General features: G+C 35.6%; 1 protein-coding gene across 1 annotated transcript in view; it reads left to right on the forward strand.

The window, feature by feature from the left end:
* The first annotated feature begins 1,921 nt into the window (after positions 1-1,921).
* LOC103700867 (putative DUF21 domain-containing protein At3g13070, chloroplastic) overlaps positions 1,922-17,982 on the forward strand; it is a 33,064-nt gene continuing 17,003 nt past the window's right edge. The window contains exons 1-6 of the mRNA XM_008782763.5: positions 1,922-2,570; positions 8,623-8,720; positions 8,842-8,935; positions 12,943-13,025; positions 13,136-13,234; positions 14,067-14,148. Of these exons, the coding sequence (XP_008780985.3) occupies positions 1,989-2,570; positions 8,623-8,720; positions 8,842-8,935; positions 12,943-13,025; positions 13,136-13,234; positions 14,067-14,148 (1,038 nt within the window). The 5' untranslated portion in view covers positions 1,922-1,988. The remainder of the gene's footprint in view (positions 2,571-8,622; positions 8,721-8,841; positions 8,936-12,942; positions 13,026-13,135; positions 13,235-14,066; positions 14,149-17,982) is intronic.

Genomic DNA, 17,982 nt, shown 5'->3' on the forward strand with positions numbered 1-17,982 from the left:
ATTTTAAATTAGAAAAATTGTCTAAAATATGTCTAGGTCCTATTTTATTTCATAAATGAATCTTGAAACCCAGTAATAAATCTTTTATTAATGCTAAAGAGTTCTTAAAAGAGGTTATGGATTTGCTAAAATAGACATAATTAGTAAAAATAATCAAAAAAAGTTTAAATCCCATAGAAGGTAGATCTAGATTTTTATATCAACTTTGTCTTCAGCTATTTTGTCTAATTCTTTTTAGTTTGGGAGATACACTTAATCAAACTTTCTCGTAAAAAGAAAATTTTTTGCTTTGCTTGGTCTATTTCAAGGTCTAGAAGATGGAATTTGGCCCTAATTACTTGTCTTCAACACTTTACGGGGTAACGTCACATCATAGGGTTTAAAAGTGACTTAATTTCACTAGAAAAAGAACACATAAATTAAACATTGTATGGGCATGTTAAAACTTCTTGAATTGTGGCATATGATTTAGCTTCACAATATGGCGGATCTCACTTTTGGACCCTATTATAAGGGTCCACATAGAGTTTGGTGATCCCACTAGATCACTATGAAAGCAGAGAGATTCAATTATGTCTATCGTTTAGGCAAAAGACCGAATCGAATAATAAGTAAGCATATATAAAGAAAGGCAAACATCGTCAATTAAAGTTGGAATTACGTCAAGCACCCAAGGTTCAAAATCCAAGAGCATAACATATTTTGCAAGTGAGAAGTGGCATAGGAATTTTAGGCAACGGAAGGAAAGTGCGAGCGAAAGAAAAGACCAAAGATGATATGTTGCACCTTATTTTAAAATAAGGGTATATGGATGCTTAAAAAATAAAGGTATAAAAGTGTAGAAGATATAAAAATTAAAAGATTTTTATATATTGTTAGGATTAGAATAATAATTGTTGCATTGCTAGTGATTTATCACTAAACCAAAACATAATAATCAATACCAAAAAAATAATAATTCTATTTCTCAAAACATTAATATTTGATAAATAAAATGTTCAAGGAAACATCTCAAATTTTATATAATGACCATTCATGTAGTACTTAATGACCACAAAAATAGAAGAACATATATTATTTCAAATTTTTGGCATCCATAACATAAAAAATCTCTGTGTAACATTAATCAAAATAGTGATGATGATTATATAACATTCTAAAAGCTAACATTCTGTTCAAGAGAGAGATTAGGAAGGGTTGCTAGGGATTATTGCTGGCCGTTATTTCGGTCGTAAAAAATATATCCCAGCCCTGCCGATAGGAGGAGGGACAAATATCTGGATTGAAAACTATACTCATTCCTAGATTAGAAGGTCCATAAACTCTAAAGAGAGGCTCGAGAAAGTTAATGCAGACATCGTAGCCGTCGACTAAATTTGAAAGAAATTATATTGAGAAGTCATCTGAGAAAAAAATAAAGAATTTTTTTGCATGAATACCCTCCTAAATATCGGATTTTGCATGAATACCCTTTCAAAATTGATATTTGCATGTATACCCTTATAAAATACTTATTTTGTTATTTTAATCTTTTTTAATTTTTGTTTTTGCATATGTACCTATGCTACCCAACGACGTTAAAAAATTAACGGTTTTAAATTAAAATAACTAAAATATCCTTAATGAATAGACATGCAAATAGATCATGATCTGATAGCAGTAGAAGAAGACAGAAACAATAGCATAATTTTAAAATTTTATATTATTTTTAATTAATATAAATATGATTTTTTTTAATACCATCAGAACAATCATTATATTACGGATATTGTACAATAATAGAATTTTATAAGGGTATACATATAAATATTATTTTTGGAAGAGTAATCATACAAAATTTAGTATTAGAATGGTATTCATGCAAAAAAAAAAAAAAAAAAAAAAAATCCAAAAATAATAATAAAAAAAAGGAGCCGCTCTCTGTCGCCGACGGTAGTAATCAAATGGCTGTCCCCAACTGCTAGGGTTTCGGAGGAAACCCTAGAAGGATGCCGCTCTTCTTTCTCTCGATCCGATCTTCCCGACCTCCGATGAACACCCCGACCTCCATGGATCTCGCGCTGAAAGCCTCGTTTCTCGGTCGACCAGCAAGATTCGGATACGGCCACCACAAAGCTTCGCTTTTGACTGAATTCAATCGGAGTCGTAGAGTCCCTGGTCGGATCTCCGCCAGAACTCTGTCGCCGCGTTTCCCTTCGCTATCAGTTCAAGGATGCGATAGTTCGTACTTGCCCAGTATTTTGAGTGCCGAGGCTTGTTCGAAGAATGATGCACGCGAGGTGTTTGCTATCGATCAGAAGGCGAGACGCATAATCGGTTTTGTTGTGGCTGCGATCGCCTGCGGGCTGTTTGTGGTGAGGTGCCAAAGTGTTCTGGCTGCGGAAGGTGTTGCGGGTGCTGGGGTTGGGGTTTTGAGATCGGGGCGAACGATTGTTGGTGGTTTGTGGCCGAAACTGCTGCAGATTCTTCAAGTGTTTAAAGAGCAGGGCTTGATTTTGGCGGTGCTGTTGGGTCTCTCTGCATTCTTTTCCATGGCAGAGACCTCGATCACTACACTGTGGCCGTGGAAGGTAAGTGCTGTTTCGTTGATTCTGAGAAGACCAGTAGACCAAGTTGATTCTGGCCTTAAAACCGACTTCTTTTTTTCTTTTCAAAGAAGAAACTTGTTTTTAGATAACATGGAAACAATATTTGTTAGTTATTAGTAGTATTATCCATCAGACAACTAAACTTGGGACACCACCATTGTTGATGGACTGTACCTTCTGATTAATTATTGTACTTACTTCAAAACTTGCATTTAACATATTCGACATGGTCAAAAATATTTCAAGTTTTAAATGAATGTCTATGGCAAGGGTGTCAAAAATGGTTGGGCTCCTTTATATCCAAATAAAATGCAGATTGTGCTTAAATTCCAAAATCTAAAACCAAATCTCATTTTATACCCTACATCCATATCCAAAGTAGAGTCAAAACTAATGAGATATTAATTGGGTTCCAGGTTGTTTTTTTGGTATTTGTTGGCCTAAGTAGCCTATTTTTTAGCTGTGAGGCAAGGTAGAAGGGCTAAGGGTATACTAGTAAGGGTGAGCAGTGTCACCATTGACTGTTGTCTTCTCATATGTCATCCCAACACTCATTGATGTAGCTGCCATTGCCTTCACCATAAGATAAAGGGAATAAGTACCTAAAACTTTTGTGACAGAAATGGAGGTGGGAACTATTTTTCAATTGACATGCATAAATGACAAAACAAATATTAAACCTATTATATAAGAATACAAGAATATATTTTATAAGCAGCTTTGGTTTCAGATATGATTTTGCCCATTAACCAAACATGACCCATTACGACTATATATCTGATTTTGGGACTCAAACCCAAACCAATAGTTTATTGTTCTTATTTTTTAAATCCAAGCCCTATATATTGAGTCCGTTTTGGGTCTGGTTAGTGGGTTATTGGTCCCCATTTTCATCACTATACCATTAGAGAGAACATGAATCTATTCATAATTTGAATTTTATTAGGAATTCTGATTTTTCGTATAAGGCATTTTACTAGATTAACCTTAATAAATGGTTTAGGTTGAGCTATCTATAGAATCCTTTTACATGTTACAGCCCTATTGTAACCTTCTTAAATATCTCCTTAAATTTTACCTTTCTTGCAAGCCCATTTGAAATCATCTGTTATTGAGCACTTGACCAATTCTATTGTATATCAGCAAATACTCGCATCTTAATTGTTCAATGTGGCACTTAGTAAGTAAAATATTGTTTTTCTATTAGTATGAATTGTAATTCATAGGGTTAAGAGATTTTGAACTCGAGTTAAAATGGCTAGATTTTAGTACTTGGAATCTTCTACCTAGGGTAATGTATCCATTTTGGAACCTTCTTAGAATCTTGAATCCACACTCAGTTCCTAAGCACTTTCTTGCTTAAATTGTTTCTAAATATCAGCTTCCTTGTACTAGTAATTGCACTCACTCCTGCATACGTTCCTACTTTTGGCAACTAAGGATTATATTTCCCCTTGGTTATTCTATTAAAGGTTGTCGAACATTGTTGTGCAGAATGCGTAAGGTTTCTTAGTGATGTGTCCTTGAGTATGCCTCCAAGGGACATAACTTCTACTTTTATCCTTCCAATTATGGAGAAAAAGGACTAAAGGAGCACATGACCATGGAGGAATGCATCTTATAAAGCATCAGCTTGTTAAGTATAATAAAATATTGGTTAGGTGATTGACTTTCTGGTTAGAGGTCTAGTCTTTTAGCTCTTTATAATGGTAGATAATTTCTTGACAATTTTGAGATTAAATGGAAAATTATATTTAGTTGTAAATGTCTTCTTCTTTACAGGAGGTCTAATGACACTTCTGAGAAAAGTTAAATTCCCGGGATGTGTCTATTGATTGTAGTCGTTCATTGGATGGATATTTGTTTATACCTCAGTTGTTCCGAGATTGCCCTTAAGGGGCATATTCTCATTCCTGAATAGGTCATTTTATTCATCAGTATTCCAAGATTCATGTCTATTCTTCTTCATTCTTTTTATCCCATAGCACATTGTCACATTGTGTTTCCAAGTGTCATATTGGCCTGGATGGATTTGTGATTCTTTCACTCTCCAAGTAGTGTCCTATTTTGATAATCCATAGTTTGATAGTACTAGCACATAAAAACTGTATACACACACCCAAATACATGTATATTGTGCATTTGGATTTCTTATTTATCTATGTGTATGCTCGTGATGTTGATCTAGGACACAGATGGCCTGCTATGGTTTTAAGATGGGCCTAAGAAGTGAGGGATATCAGAGAGAGAAAAAATACCGGAGAAGGTATTAAATAGGGAAGGGGCATAAAGAGTGCGAGAGAGAATGGAAAGGGATAAGGGACCAAAGCTGGCCAAAGAAACAACTTTCTCAACAACAAACTCACGTATAATACACGACACAAACCCATCATTTTAACTATTCCATACATTGTATATAGTCTACGAAAACTTAAGGACCAAGTAACGAAATATTTTTTTTAAAGGTAACGTAGGAACTAACAAGTGGACTGATTAAATTGTGATGATATAGGATCTTTAGAGCTTAGAGTCTTCTCAATTTGATACTCTAGATGCAGTGCACCGTCAGTTGCAAGCTCTTGATGTGAGGGATAGGGCTTTCTAGGGTATGTAATTGATAAACGCTCAAAATAAGATCCTTGTAAGGTAGATCTATAACTGTTATTTGCTAGTTATTTGATACTGAAGCTTAAATTGTTGGAGGGGATATTTGAACGTGAGGTGGAGGGGTTTGATTTTGTAGGGGGAGATCCCACTTTTATTTATCAGCTGAGCTCTAGGTACCTAGGTTCTAAGAACCAAAGCATCACATTTGGCATGCATAATAGCCATTGATGACACCAAGTTGGGCATAGTTTACTATAGATATGCAATAGAAGTTTGATATATGTTAGATCCTTTTGGGCATATAGCTTGGTGCATTGACTTCCTTGAACGGAAGCATCAAACCTTGAATTAAAGCTCAAGGCATTGGTTACCATGGTGGAAAGAAAGGAATGGAGTGAAAGAATGAAGGGAAGGGAAGAGGGCAAAGAGTAGCCTAGGATGTTTTGCTTTAGTACTAAATTGATGCAAGATCACTTAGGGGATGGCTTGCTATAATGTAGATGCGTGTAAAGAGTGAGGGAGATCAAAGAAAGAGAGGGAGGGATTAAGAAGGCACTAGAGAGGGAGGGGGAATAGAAAGAGTGTGAGATAGAGGGAAAAGAGAGAGGGATAATAGGAAAGCTAGCCAAAGAAACCACTTTCTCAATAACAAGCTCATGTACAATCCATGACTCAAGACCATCATTTAAACCAGACTATATACATGTATATGTACGATAACTTAAGGACCAAGTAACCAATTTTTTCTTTTTAAAGAGTTACTTCAGGACCAAGTAATTTATGAGTCAAATAAACTTGATGGCCAAATAACTTAAGCACTGATTTGGTGGCCAAGTAACTTAGACTGAGACACACACATATATACAGTAACTTAAGGATCAAGTGACTTGGTGACCGAATCCCCAAGTAATACCAAATAAATATAGTCTCCATATAGAACAATTTGGATTGTTAAATAACTATGGAGACTAATAATATCCTTTGATGCTTTTATCTGTTTGATAGGGCTCGAAGAATCATGGTATGGTCTACGTCGCAAAAACCAAGCCCTTAACTTCATTGATGCCATGGTTTATGTACATACATATGTATGCAAGGTCTTAAATTTCGGTGGAATTGTAAGGCATCCATTGTGTCGAGTGTTGGGAGAGTATAGTCGGGAATGGGCCGAGATGGGACATCCACCATCTTGTGTGGTGGTACACGAGGCATCTCGTTCTTATGGAAAAACTAGGATGGCCCCATCCCATAGTATTTAAAACCATATATGTATACATGCATGTATATATCTATATATATTTATATATATGGGTTATTGCATGTTCATGGACATGTATATATACAAAAAAACACATGTTAAAATATCCATGTGATTTGTGTGCATGTATTTATACACATTCATGTAACAACAATAAATGACCAATACACCCTTTAGCACAAAACTCTCTATGTTATGTGCATAACTCCCTCAAATATGAATGGACACTTTTAAAAATCTTTTTGGTAATGGCAGCATATATGTTTCTTGCTTTGACCTACAAAAGGAGTGGTCTAGTTGCTTCTATTTCTACCGTGCAATTTTGAAAAGGGTCATGTAATTTTGAAAAGGGTCAGTCTGGAGACATTACTAGGACGTCTTTGTATAAGAACATTGTTATGAAATACTCTTATTGTTCTCTTAAAAATAATAAGGTTGATTATGACTACTAATGGAACTGATAATGCCAACCTCAACAAATTTAAGTGTTAGGAACAGAAGAACCCATTCATGGTCTTCAATGCATGATTAGTGTTGAGTTCAAGGTTCGCTATCTCGATACTAGACCATGTACCAGTATCATATTAGTACAATGTTGGTATGCTCTGTATAGGAGTCGGTTTTGACATTACTGAAATTTAGTACGCCCTTCGTATAGAGTCTTGGTTCAATATTGGTAAGTATGGTATGCTTGGTATGAGGCAATACATATCGATACGACAAACCATGGTTGAGACTGTGGTTCAAAGGAAGATTTATCATCTTGGTATCAAACTCTGTACCGGTATTTTGTTGGTACAATATCGGTATGCTGGGTACGGGGGTTGGTTCGGCATACCGAGACTTGGTATGCTTCGGTATGCCTCTTGTATCAAGGCTCGATTTGATACTTGTATGGTACTATATACCGAGTAAGGGGCGGTATGCATCGATACAATGAATTATGGTTCAAAGCATGGAATGCCGTATCGGCCCGTACCGGCCGGTACATACCGGTCCGGTCCTAGACCGGTACCGGAACGGCAAAAAAACCGGTATTTTCCGGTTTTTTATCCGAACCGGCCGGTTCGGGCCCGTACCGGCCGGTTCGGAGCCCGTACCAGCCTCGTACCGGTGCGAACCGGCCGGTTCGCACCGGTACGATTTTTTTTTTTAGAACCACAGCGCCGCGCGCTATGGTTTTTGAAACCACCGCGTACCGTACCGGTACCGGTCGGTACGTACCGGTCCGGCCAGCCACCTGTACGCCGACCGGTACCGGTACGGCGGACCTTGGTTCAAAGTGCATAGGATGAAATCTAATTTGCAAATGCAAGCTGTTGATTGTTATCTACATCATCCAAAGTGCTTAAAATCAAAACGCCTGGTTTTCAGATGCTTCCTACCATGCATCCATTGGTGATAAAAGGACACTTCAACAAGAGGTTTGGGTTGGATAATGGGAGTATGTTATTCTTATGTGGTTTTAAAGATTATTATGCTGATGCGAATTCTTGATTTAGATGGAATTATTATGATGATGCAAATCTTGATTTAGATGGAATTATTATGATGATGCGAATTCTTGATTTAGATGGAATTATTATGATGATGTGAATTCTTGATTTAGATGGCCCATCATGCATGTTTGTACCCAAAGGAAACTTGTTACTTAGTGGCTGTATGAGAGCTGCACATTGGCACAGGAGCACATTTCCTGAACGTTGGAACTTGCCCTCTCTTTTTCCATGTGGCATTTATACCGCATATCAATCATATAATGGGCGCATTTTTCATGATCTAATCTACTCATATTGTTGCACTTGTATTTCTAATCCTAAATTATGGTGTTGCATTTTTTCTCTAGATATTTGAGACATAGATCTTAGTGCATTCACTTTTGTAGGATTTTCTTAGTTAACTACTTGTAAACAAGACTAGGTACTGCATTCCCCCAAGTTGTTTCTGTATGCTTGTGGGGTACTTTATTAATTTTTTTACCTTGATTTTGCCAAATTCTTGAGAATTTGTTTGAAGACAGCTGATGAAGATGGGCTTGAAGGAAGTAAGGATAAATTGTTTAATAATATTAGATGTATGCTTTTTATTTCTTACTACTGGATCTGGTTGAGTTTTGTATATCTATGGTGAAGTTGGCTTGTTGATCTTCATATGCCTTCTTTTCGTCAGGTTCGTGAGTTAGCTGAAAAAGAGCCTGAGAGTGGTGTCTTCAGAATGCTTTGCAGTGATGTTACTCGTTTCCTGACCACCATTCTTATTGGCACAACGTACTGTTTTATTTATTGCTTTATTATTTGCATTTTTCCTGTCTATTTTAGCAGTCTGCTTTTTATCATTTACTTCACCCAGTATTCACTCTTATTTTACACTACTCTTATGTGCACTCAGTGTGGTCAATATTGGTGCAACTGCACTTGTGACAGAAGCAGCAACAGCAATTTTTGGTGAAGCTGGTGTTACTGCAGCGACAGGAGTTATGACTGTATGTCCTAAACTGTTCTTAGATCAGCTTTTAGATTCATCTGTCAACTTAGTTCTTTGATTATGATTGTTGATCTGTTTGAGATGTCATGTTTCCTTATCTATGTTAGGCTATGTTTTAAGTTCTCAATGATAACATGTCATTTTTATTGAAGCAATATGTTCCAGCCACTGCACACTGTTATACCTGCTTACAGTTTGAAAAGGAATGGTTTAGTTATCAAATTATGTACATTGATGATGTGGAGAGAATCTATTCCATAACTGACTGCCATGTTACGAAATTATTCTATCAAGCTGAGGTACCAGTGTTGAATATCCAAGATATAATGGAGATATGATAGATATTTTGCTAGATGTTTAGAGTCCAATAGAGGTACTTCATCCACATGTGCCTTGTTTCCGTCGTTCTATGGGTTCTGGATGTGCCTGTCCTGGACATTAATGAGAAACTAAAAACAATAATTGCTTTCCATAATGGACAATAACCAACAAAAAATTTTTAGAGCCACTGTAGATGTAGTAAATCATTTTCTGATGGTGAGATAAAATATTGTTTACTTTTCTTATACATATTATTATAACAGATACAAAATGTTGAGCTAAAAATATTATTTTAATTCATTTTTTGTATCATTTTGTAATTATATGCATAAAGATATTAAACATTTTTTTTATTTTAGCTTCAGAAAATATGTATTTTTAGTTGTTAACCATTATGAATTTATGGTCAATAATAATTATTATTTTCATTACATTTTACATAAATTTGAAAAGAGTCTCTATTTGTCAAAATCATGGGATGAGTCCATAGTAATCTGGTATATTGATTTATTTTATCATATATTTGATCTTAAATGATAAAAAAAATTCTTTCATATAATTTTTGGTTTAGGAAAAAAATAAAGAGAGGAAGTTGTGTGATTGTTGATTTTTTTTAATTTTACTTGGATGTATTTTCTCATGGTAAGAAAGCATGTAGAGCCTATTATCATCTAGCTGGTTAAAATTCTTGAACCCTAAAGGTCCATCCTAGCCTTGTTTGTAATAATGGAATTAGTGAGTATTTTTGGTTAAGAATAATTTTAGTTTGCCACGACCTTTACAAACTTTTTTCGTTGATTTTATTTCTTCTCCATATAATTCTGCAAAGTGAACAACAATTTTGTTCCAAATATAAATCCTTGTATTGCATGCTGTGAAACATTCCTTAGATGAAGAATTTTTCATGTTTATTGTCTGCTAGAATTGCATCATTTAGCCAACTTGTGATAGCACAAATGATTGTTGATGGGAAAAAATAATTATTTCAAAATTCAGATATATCTTGTTACATCAATATTTGATAGCTATGAACTGAAAAAGGCATACAAGTCCATTTTAATGATGTAGGCACCATTTGGGATTGCATTGGAGGGACCAAAAGCGCCTTTCTGGAGCCCAAAAAACATGTCTGGGAATATGAGTGGGTAGAAAACCTAAAATAATTTTCTGGTCCTCCTAGAAGCCGAAAAAACTCTATATGACAAAAGCTCTAATTTGGAGCTTCTGCTTTTTGAAGCCCTTTGGGAAGTTGTTTGTCTGACCAAAAAACCCCTAAACTTTACACTGTGTTTTATTAATATGAAAAAAATATTATAATATAATACTATTATAATTTTTATACTAAAATAATAATATCACATTCATATATTATAATAATATTATACTATAATAACTTATTAATAATGTAGTAAAAATAGTAGTAAGTAATACATTATATCAAAATATTATGTTATAATTATTAACTGATAATAGATACATTACATTGCATCCTATCCTATCCTATCCTATTATTATTATTATACAATATTATATTATATTATATTATTATGAAATATAATAATTTATTGTATTATTATAATGTAATATTATGTTTTATTACACTCTACTATACTATGTTATAATATAATATATTATATTATATTATATTATGACAATATTACGTTACTATCATTATTATATCATTATAATCATATTATAATACTTTAACATTTATAATATTATTCTATATATTACAATATTATACTATTCTAATATTATACTATTCAAAATAAATAATTTGTAAATTAAGAATACCTTATAATAACAGTTTTAGTAGTACAAAGAGTTCAAAAATTGAAAGCACTTTGCAATTTTCTTTATTATCATTTTTTTATCCTAAAAGTACTTTCTCAGTTTGGTCATCCAATAGATGTTATAGTTTCATATATTGCCCAAGATGACAATGCTTATGAAAAACTAATCTAAACTTAATTATTCCATGTGAGAGCAATGTGCAATAAGTATAGAAAAATAAATGATAAATAAATACACAAGGTAAGATCAAACACAAATAACTCAACAAAGATTTTATAGTGGTTTAGAGCCAAACTTAGCTTCTACGTAAACTCCCCAAGGTTTCTTCCTTGGAAATTCTACCATAATCTGTCAACAAGATTGCAACTTAGTTGTTTTTCAAGCTCACAACCAAACTCAGTTGATTTTTTCTAACAATCAACCAAAACCAAGCTATTTTGCTAGTACAACTAGACCAATCCCGAGTTCCAACACAGAAGAACTCCTTCCTTCTAAGTTCAGCGAAATCTAGTCAATTTTTTCAGGATAATCAACTGCAAGTTAACTATTTTTGGGTAAAGGCAAACTTCACAAGACAATTGATTTTTTACGATATCAGCCATGCCAAAAAACCCACATGAGATTCTCTAATCTCATGCACAAAAGAAAGATAGAAAATAAAATACAATATAACCTCTACATGGATTTATACTATTGTAGCACAAATTTGATTGCTCGAAATTTAGGATCTTGAAGTGGATAGAATTCAGCCCTTTCTTATTTTCTTTTCTTGCTGGCTTTTGATCTTGTGGTAGAACTCAATAAATAGATGTGGAAGCTCTCTCTATAAGTATTTGGAAGCTTTCTTTAAAGTGTGTGGAGGCTTTGAATGGTCACTTCTTAGATTAATACTCAAGTTGAAGCTTTAGAAATGGTGGTTGACTTGTATTTCTTTTTTCTTTCCCTCATCCGCTCAATCTCCTCAATCCATTCCTTCTCTAATTAAATTTGGAAGCATTTATAGCTTGAAAAGCTATTGGTGACCTGTTTCTAGCCATTGGAGAGGAGAAAATAGCCGTTGGAAGCCGTTTTGTACGTTTTGTGCTCGTAAAAAAATTAGCTAGTGGAGCTATTAGACGTAGAGGAGATGATTCCTATAGAGCCAGAGCCGGCTCCTGAAATCTTAGGGTTGATCCTTGAAATCCTAGAATCAACTCCTGAAGTTCTGGGGTCAACTCCTGAAGTGTATGGAAATGGTTGTATTCTATTTTTGGCATATGGCTTTTTGGGGTCGACTGTTGCAAGTCTCGGGTTGACTCCTCGGGTTCTGGGGTCGACTTATCTTCACTTGGAGTCGACTCCACTGCAGAAGCTCCCAAAACACTTCAAATACTTCTCCAACTTTGGGATATGTTCTTCAAAGCTTCTCCATCCTTTTCTAACCCTTCGAACTCATTGAGCTTCCTATAAAACTCAACTTTTCTGTTTCTAAGACAAGTCATACTATTAGAATTTATATTCAAAAGTTTTGTAATCATCAAAATCAATTCTTTGGGTTAACACCGCAACACTTTAGAAATGTAGTTATCAAACATCAAACAACCTTTTGTTAAAAGCTCTACTTCCAAAAGCTCTATTAACAATTGCTCTACTACCAATAGCAATTCTAAATAGGGCCTTAGCGTCTCTCCTTAATGTATGTTCCAGTATGTCTTTTTTAATGTGATTTCTAAAATTGTGCAGTAACCTTACAATATTTGCACTACATACACACGTACTTGCATTCATGCATGAATATGATGGACTATGCACTTTATGTTAAATCTTTGGAAAATTAATGGTTCAATATCAATGATGGGCCATCCAATACATGTGGCAAACTGATCTCACTAGTTGTGTGAGTTATTTCAGGTCGCTATTTTGCTACTTACAGAAATCACTCCAAAAAGTGTGGCTGTTCATAATGCCACAGAGGTTGCTAGGTTTGTTGTAAGGTGACATTACAATCCATTGGTTTGCAAATGAAACAAGTTCTGCATAGTTTTGATACAAAATTGCTATAAGGCTGTTGATGGAACTATTACTTGTTCTGAAATTAGGTCAGGCCGGTTGCATGGCTTTCCTTGGTCTTGTATCCAGTTGGAAGAGTTGTCACTTTTCTGTCAATGGGAATGCTGAAGTTGCTAGGTCTGAAAGGTAGAAGGTGGGTTGTACTTTAAACACTCCAGGGTCATGTTTTAGTTGTTTTATCTTATGCTATATAATTTCTTATGCATGTTATATGTTCATCTACTACTATTATGATGGGGGAGCTCTGGAGTCTAACACGTGTGTTGGACTCAAAGCCTTCCATCTTCGGGGCCCGATTGGATGTCCCATTGTGCAAGAAAAGAGGAAAGAAAAAAACAAAAACCCATCATATTCTATCCCAGTGTCCCATCTTCCACTTCAACAGATGGCCCCCCTATTTGATCAAAGCACATGCATAGTACGTGCAGGCCTATAGTTTATTGATAAATAGCTTGTGTAGCTGTTTTTGATGGTAACTTTCATATCTTCTGCTCTGGCTGTGTCATTTATTGACCTTGTCTGTTTAGGTGGCTCATTCTCTTTCTTTTCATTTATGTTGTATTACCCTGCCAATGCAACAGACTGTTTTGCACATTTATTTTCTTCCATTCAAATTTTAAAGTACCTTGCATTGTTGCCTTATTGGTCAATCAGAACAAGTATGCTGCATTGTTCCGTATAGAGAGTTTGCATGGATGTTAACCAAGTGGGAGACACAAAGATAAGAGGATACAGTTTAGTAAAACATTAAACAGTATCTGTTTATCAATTAGACTAATTGGACATCGCATGGCATCGCCAGATATCAAGCATGTGCTTTTATATGCCTAGTGAATACACATCTTTAATCTGATCACATTTGTAACACTAGGATAACATTGTGCTTCCATCTTCCACATAGCAAGCATAGCCCAGGGCTAATTTCCTTGCAGTGTTTTTCTGATAATACTTTTTTATTAATGCAGTGAACCATATGTCACTGAAGATGAATTAAAATTAATGTTACGAGGAGCCGAGCTAAGTGGGGCAATAGAGGAAGAAGAACAGGTGACAGTAGTGCAGAAGCATTTTATGGATAGCTATTGATCTATCTTGTCACTCAATTTGCCTGTTTAGTTGCTCAATTTGATGCAACTATTTGTATACTTCTTTGACACTCTTAACCTTTGGTAGTAGAATAGTTTCATACTATGAAATCCATATGTGCAACTGTATGCATGTGCATGTTGGTGCCTGTGTATGTGCATGCACATGTGCACGTGTGCATGGGTGGGTGCATGTGTGTGTGTGGGTGTGAGTTGGAGTGCAGACTAGGTCTTCAACCTTTTTCACAAGATTTGATGATCCCGAAATTAATGATAGTCCATCCAAACTAAAGATCCATACAATTGATTTTTCCTATTGTATCAAATTGCTTGTAAATAAATAAAAAAATTCATATACGTCAATCTGTGTAAAAATGGATGGTGCAAATTGTATGATATGCTAAAATACATGAATACATGATAGGGCATTCAAACTGAGGATCCACTTTTTTTTTGGCGAGAATTGAAAATTCATTTTATCCATCACGATCTACTCTTAAAACATGTTTGGATTGGAACGCAATGGATTCTGACACTTGCATCGGATTCTGACACTTGCATCGTAGCAAAACAGTGTATCATATTATTAAAGCTCCCACTTGTTGTATAAGTTAGAAACCACCAGAAAACTTTTGAATCTAATTGTGTACATGTATACATGCGTGCATGCATGCATGCATATACAAGCACATGCAAGTATGTGTTTGTGTTGACGAATGTATGTTTATATGTTACCTATCATAGTTTTAATCACACCTCTTAGACCTGAATATTGATGAAATTTAGTTTGAGTAATTAAATTAGTGCAGTGCTTGAATCTCCTCTTTCACTGGCCACCTTTTTTTTTTATTGTGCAGAACCCTAGCTTATGTTGATAAATTGCATGCAAGTAGTGCAGTTTATTGTCAATGATGTGTTATATTGTCTGTTTAGGCTCAGAAGCAGTGATTGTCCTTTTATTCAATCAATGGAATGTACTGATGGAAATTAAAATGCTGGAGTGGCCTCTTTTAATCATATTAATTATAATGTAAAATGATGTCAACAAATTTCAAGCGTACTGGGAGTGCAATTCTGTGGCAGAAAATTAGGTTGTAGACTAGGAAAATAAGATGTAGGCAAGATCTAAAGCCATGCCAAAAGAGTGTAAGTGCTTTAGTTATTTTTATCTATTTTCCATACATAGCTCAATATGCACAAAAGGTCTTAGAAATATGGCTGTAGCACTTGTTGAACCATCTTTATTTGCTCATTCTTCCCTTTGCAACTTCCAATACTTCATTATTCAAGATCAAACCTACCAAATGTAAGGAATATTAAGTCTACACATATTTTATTCGTTTGTTCTTTAATCATGATGTAACTTCTTTTATGCCTCTTAAAGACAAACTAATCAGGTTGGGAGCAACCCATTATTGTTTTAGTTGGAAATTCAGCTTATCCTTGTTGTTTTGAAGCAAATCTATCTCATTTTGTTATGCTTTATAGTTTATATTAATCCTGGAGTTATTATTCATTTTTGATAGAATTGAGTTGCCATAGGGGTCTAGGTCAATTCACTTTTTTTTTATTTAATAGTATTGTTGGAAAATGATTCTTGAGAAGAATTCTTTAGTTAACCATCAAATCTATGATGAACTAGGAATTTTCCCCAGGTCAAACCCTTCCGTTTAACAAATAGAGCTTTGAATTTCGAGTCTTGGGTAGTGTATTCCCAAGTTTTAGGACCTAGATAATTTTAAATACCAAGTGTAACTTTCTCCCCTATCATCATCAAATTTTTTTGTGAAATATCTACTTACAAATTCCTTCTGAAACTATTGATTCCCTTTATATAGGAAATAATGGATGCCATATACTGAGCTTAGTCAGTTGGCTGAACAAAATAATGGCTATCCATTACAATGGAGTATATTAGATAATATTGTTGAAACAACATTATTTGATAGTGTTATTGTTCATTTAACAATTTATGGGAACTATTATTCTAATCAAATGGCAATATGTATGCTCATTATTTTGAATATGATAAACATGATTCGGAGTTGTCAAAGGTTCAAGGTGCACCAAGGCATCAAGGCCTCTTGGAGCCTAGGTGCAAGGTAGAACGTGCGTGCCTTGACAAAGTGAGGTACAAAAATACAAATATACATAGAAATAATAATTGATACATGATTCTAAATATTTGTAACTGAGGTTCTTCAGACCGATATCGAGGTTGTACCAGCTGGCTACCTGTTCGTCACGATACATGCTCGTATCGCACCAATCTAATGCGTATCGAATTAGGGAGCGGGGGCGAGGGAGGAGAGAGAGGGGGCTACAGAGAGAGGGAAGATGGTGGAAGGGGTGGGAGGGAGAGAGAAAAAAGAGAGAATGGGGTCAAAGTTGACGATTATTGCCAGAAAGAGGGGGAGAGGGAGAAGGAGGATGGAGAGAGAGAGAGAGAAGGGGGGTCAAAGGTGAGGATCGCTATTGAGGAGAGAGAGACAGAGAGTGAGAGAGAAGAGGGAACATACCTTGTCGGGGGTGGCGGCCGAACCTAGAATGCCTTGGTCGGCGTCGTAAGAGAGATTGCTTCAAGTGAGCTAGGGCACGATCAAGGGAACCCCTCGAGGAGGGAGGGACGAGGGGAGGAGGGAGAGAGAGTGGGGAATGAGAGAGAGAGAGAAGGGGACTTCATTGGCGGCGACCAACATTGAAAGAGAGCACTTCGAGCGAGTTTGGGTATGATCAAGAGAACACGTAAGGGAGGGAGTTTTATAGGCCAAATTGATCTGTATTGCCCAACCGTCCTGACTTGGGGTTGGCGTGTTTCTTTATGGGTCCAACCATCCGATTCAGGTTGATTTGGCAACTCGTTAACAATGAATTATCAATTTTTGTCCTTTCTTATGTTTCTATAGTCAGAAGTATAAAAGAAATTGCATTGGAACAACTGAAGAAGAATGAAAAAAAACATGGTGCCCCATGTTTTGATAAAGAAAAAGAACCGGCGTCGAAAGAGAGCGCTTTGAGTGAGCTAGGGCACGATCGAGAGAACCCATCAGGAGGGGGGAGATTAATTGGTCGAATCGTCCTAACTTGGTGTCGGTTTGTTTCAGCATGGGCCCAACCACTTGATTTGGATTGATTCGGCAATCCATGATTTTAACAATGAATTATCAATTTTTGTCCTCTATTATGTTTCTAGCAGTCAGAAATATAAATAAATTTGCAACTGCAGTTGAAGAAGAAGAAGAAGACACCTGGTTCGGGTTGATTCAGCAATCCATGATTTTAACAAGAAATTATCAATTTTTGTCCACTATTATGTTTCTAGTGGTTAGAAATATAAATGAAATTGCAATTGCAAAAGCAACTGGAGAAGAAGAAAAAACACAGTGTCCTATGATAAGAAGCAGGGTGTCCCCTTCTTCTATGCTGGGGCATGCTTTTCTGTGCCAGGGCTTTTTTCCGGGGCACTAAAAAGGTGCACTTTTTTAGCATCTAACAAAGGGGCTTCACCTTAGGTTAGATGAGTCGCCTTTGCCTGCCTTGCTCTAGGCATGCCTTTGACGACATTGACATGGATGTATATGTGCATATGAAGTCTTTGGGACATGTTTCTTGTCTGTTTATCTTATTGGGACTAAAATTAATGTAGCTTTTGTTATAAAAGTTATCGTCTTGTCCCTTTGTAAATTCTGCAAGTCCACAGGGATTATGGAGAGTTACTTCTAAATTTCACAGGCTTAAACTAGGCCAATAAGTTCATTCTATCTTCTCGCCAAATGGGATGTAGGGTTTAATTTAG

The sequence above is a fragment of the Phoenix dactylifera genome, chromosome 1 (assembly GCF_051530095.1).
Source record: "Phoenix dactylifera cultivar Ajwa chromosome 1, Ajwa_hap1_PhDact_Kaust_v1.1, whole genome shotgun sequence".
NCBI classification, from domain to species: Eukaryota; Viridiplantae; Streptophyta; class Magnoliopsida; order Arecales; family Arecaceae; genus Phoenix; species Phoenix dactylifera.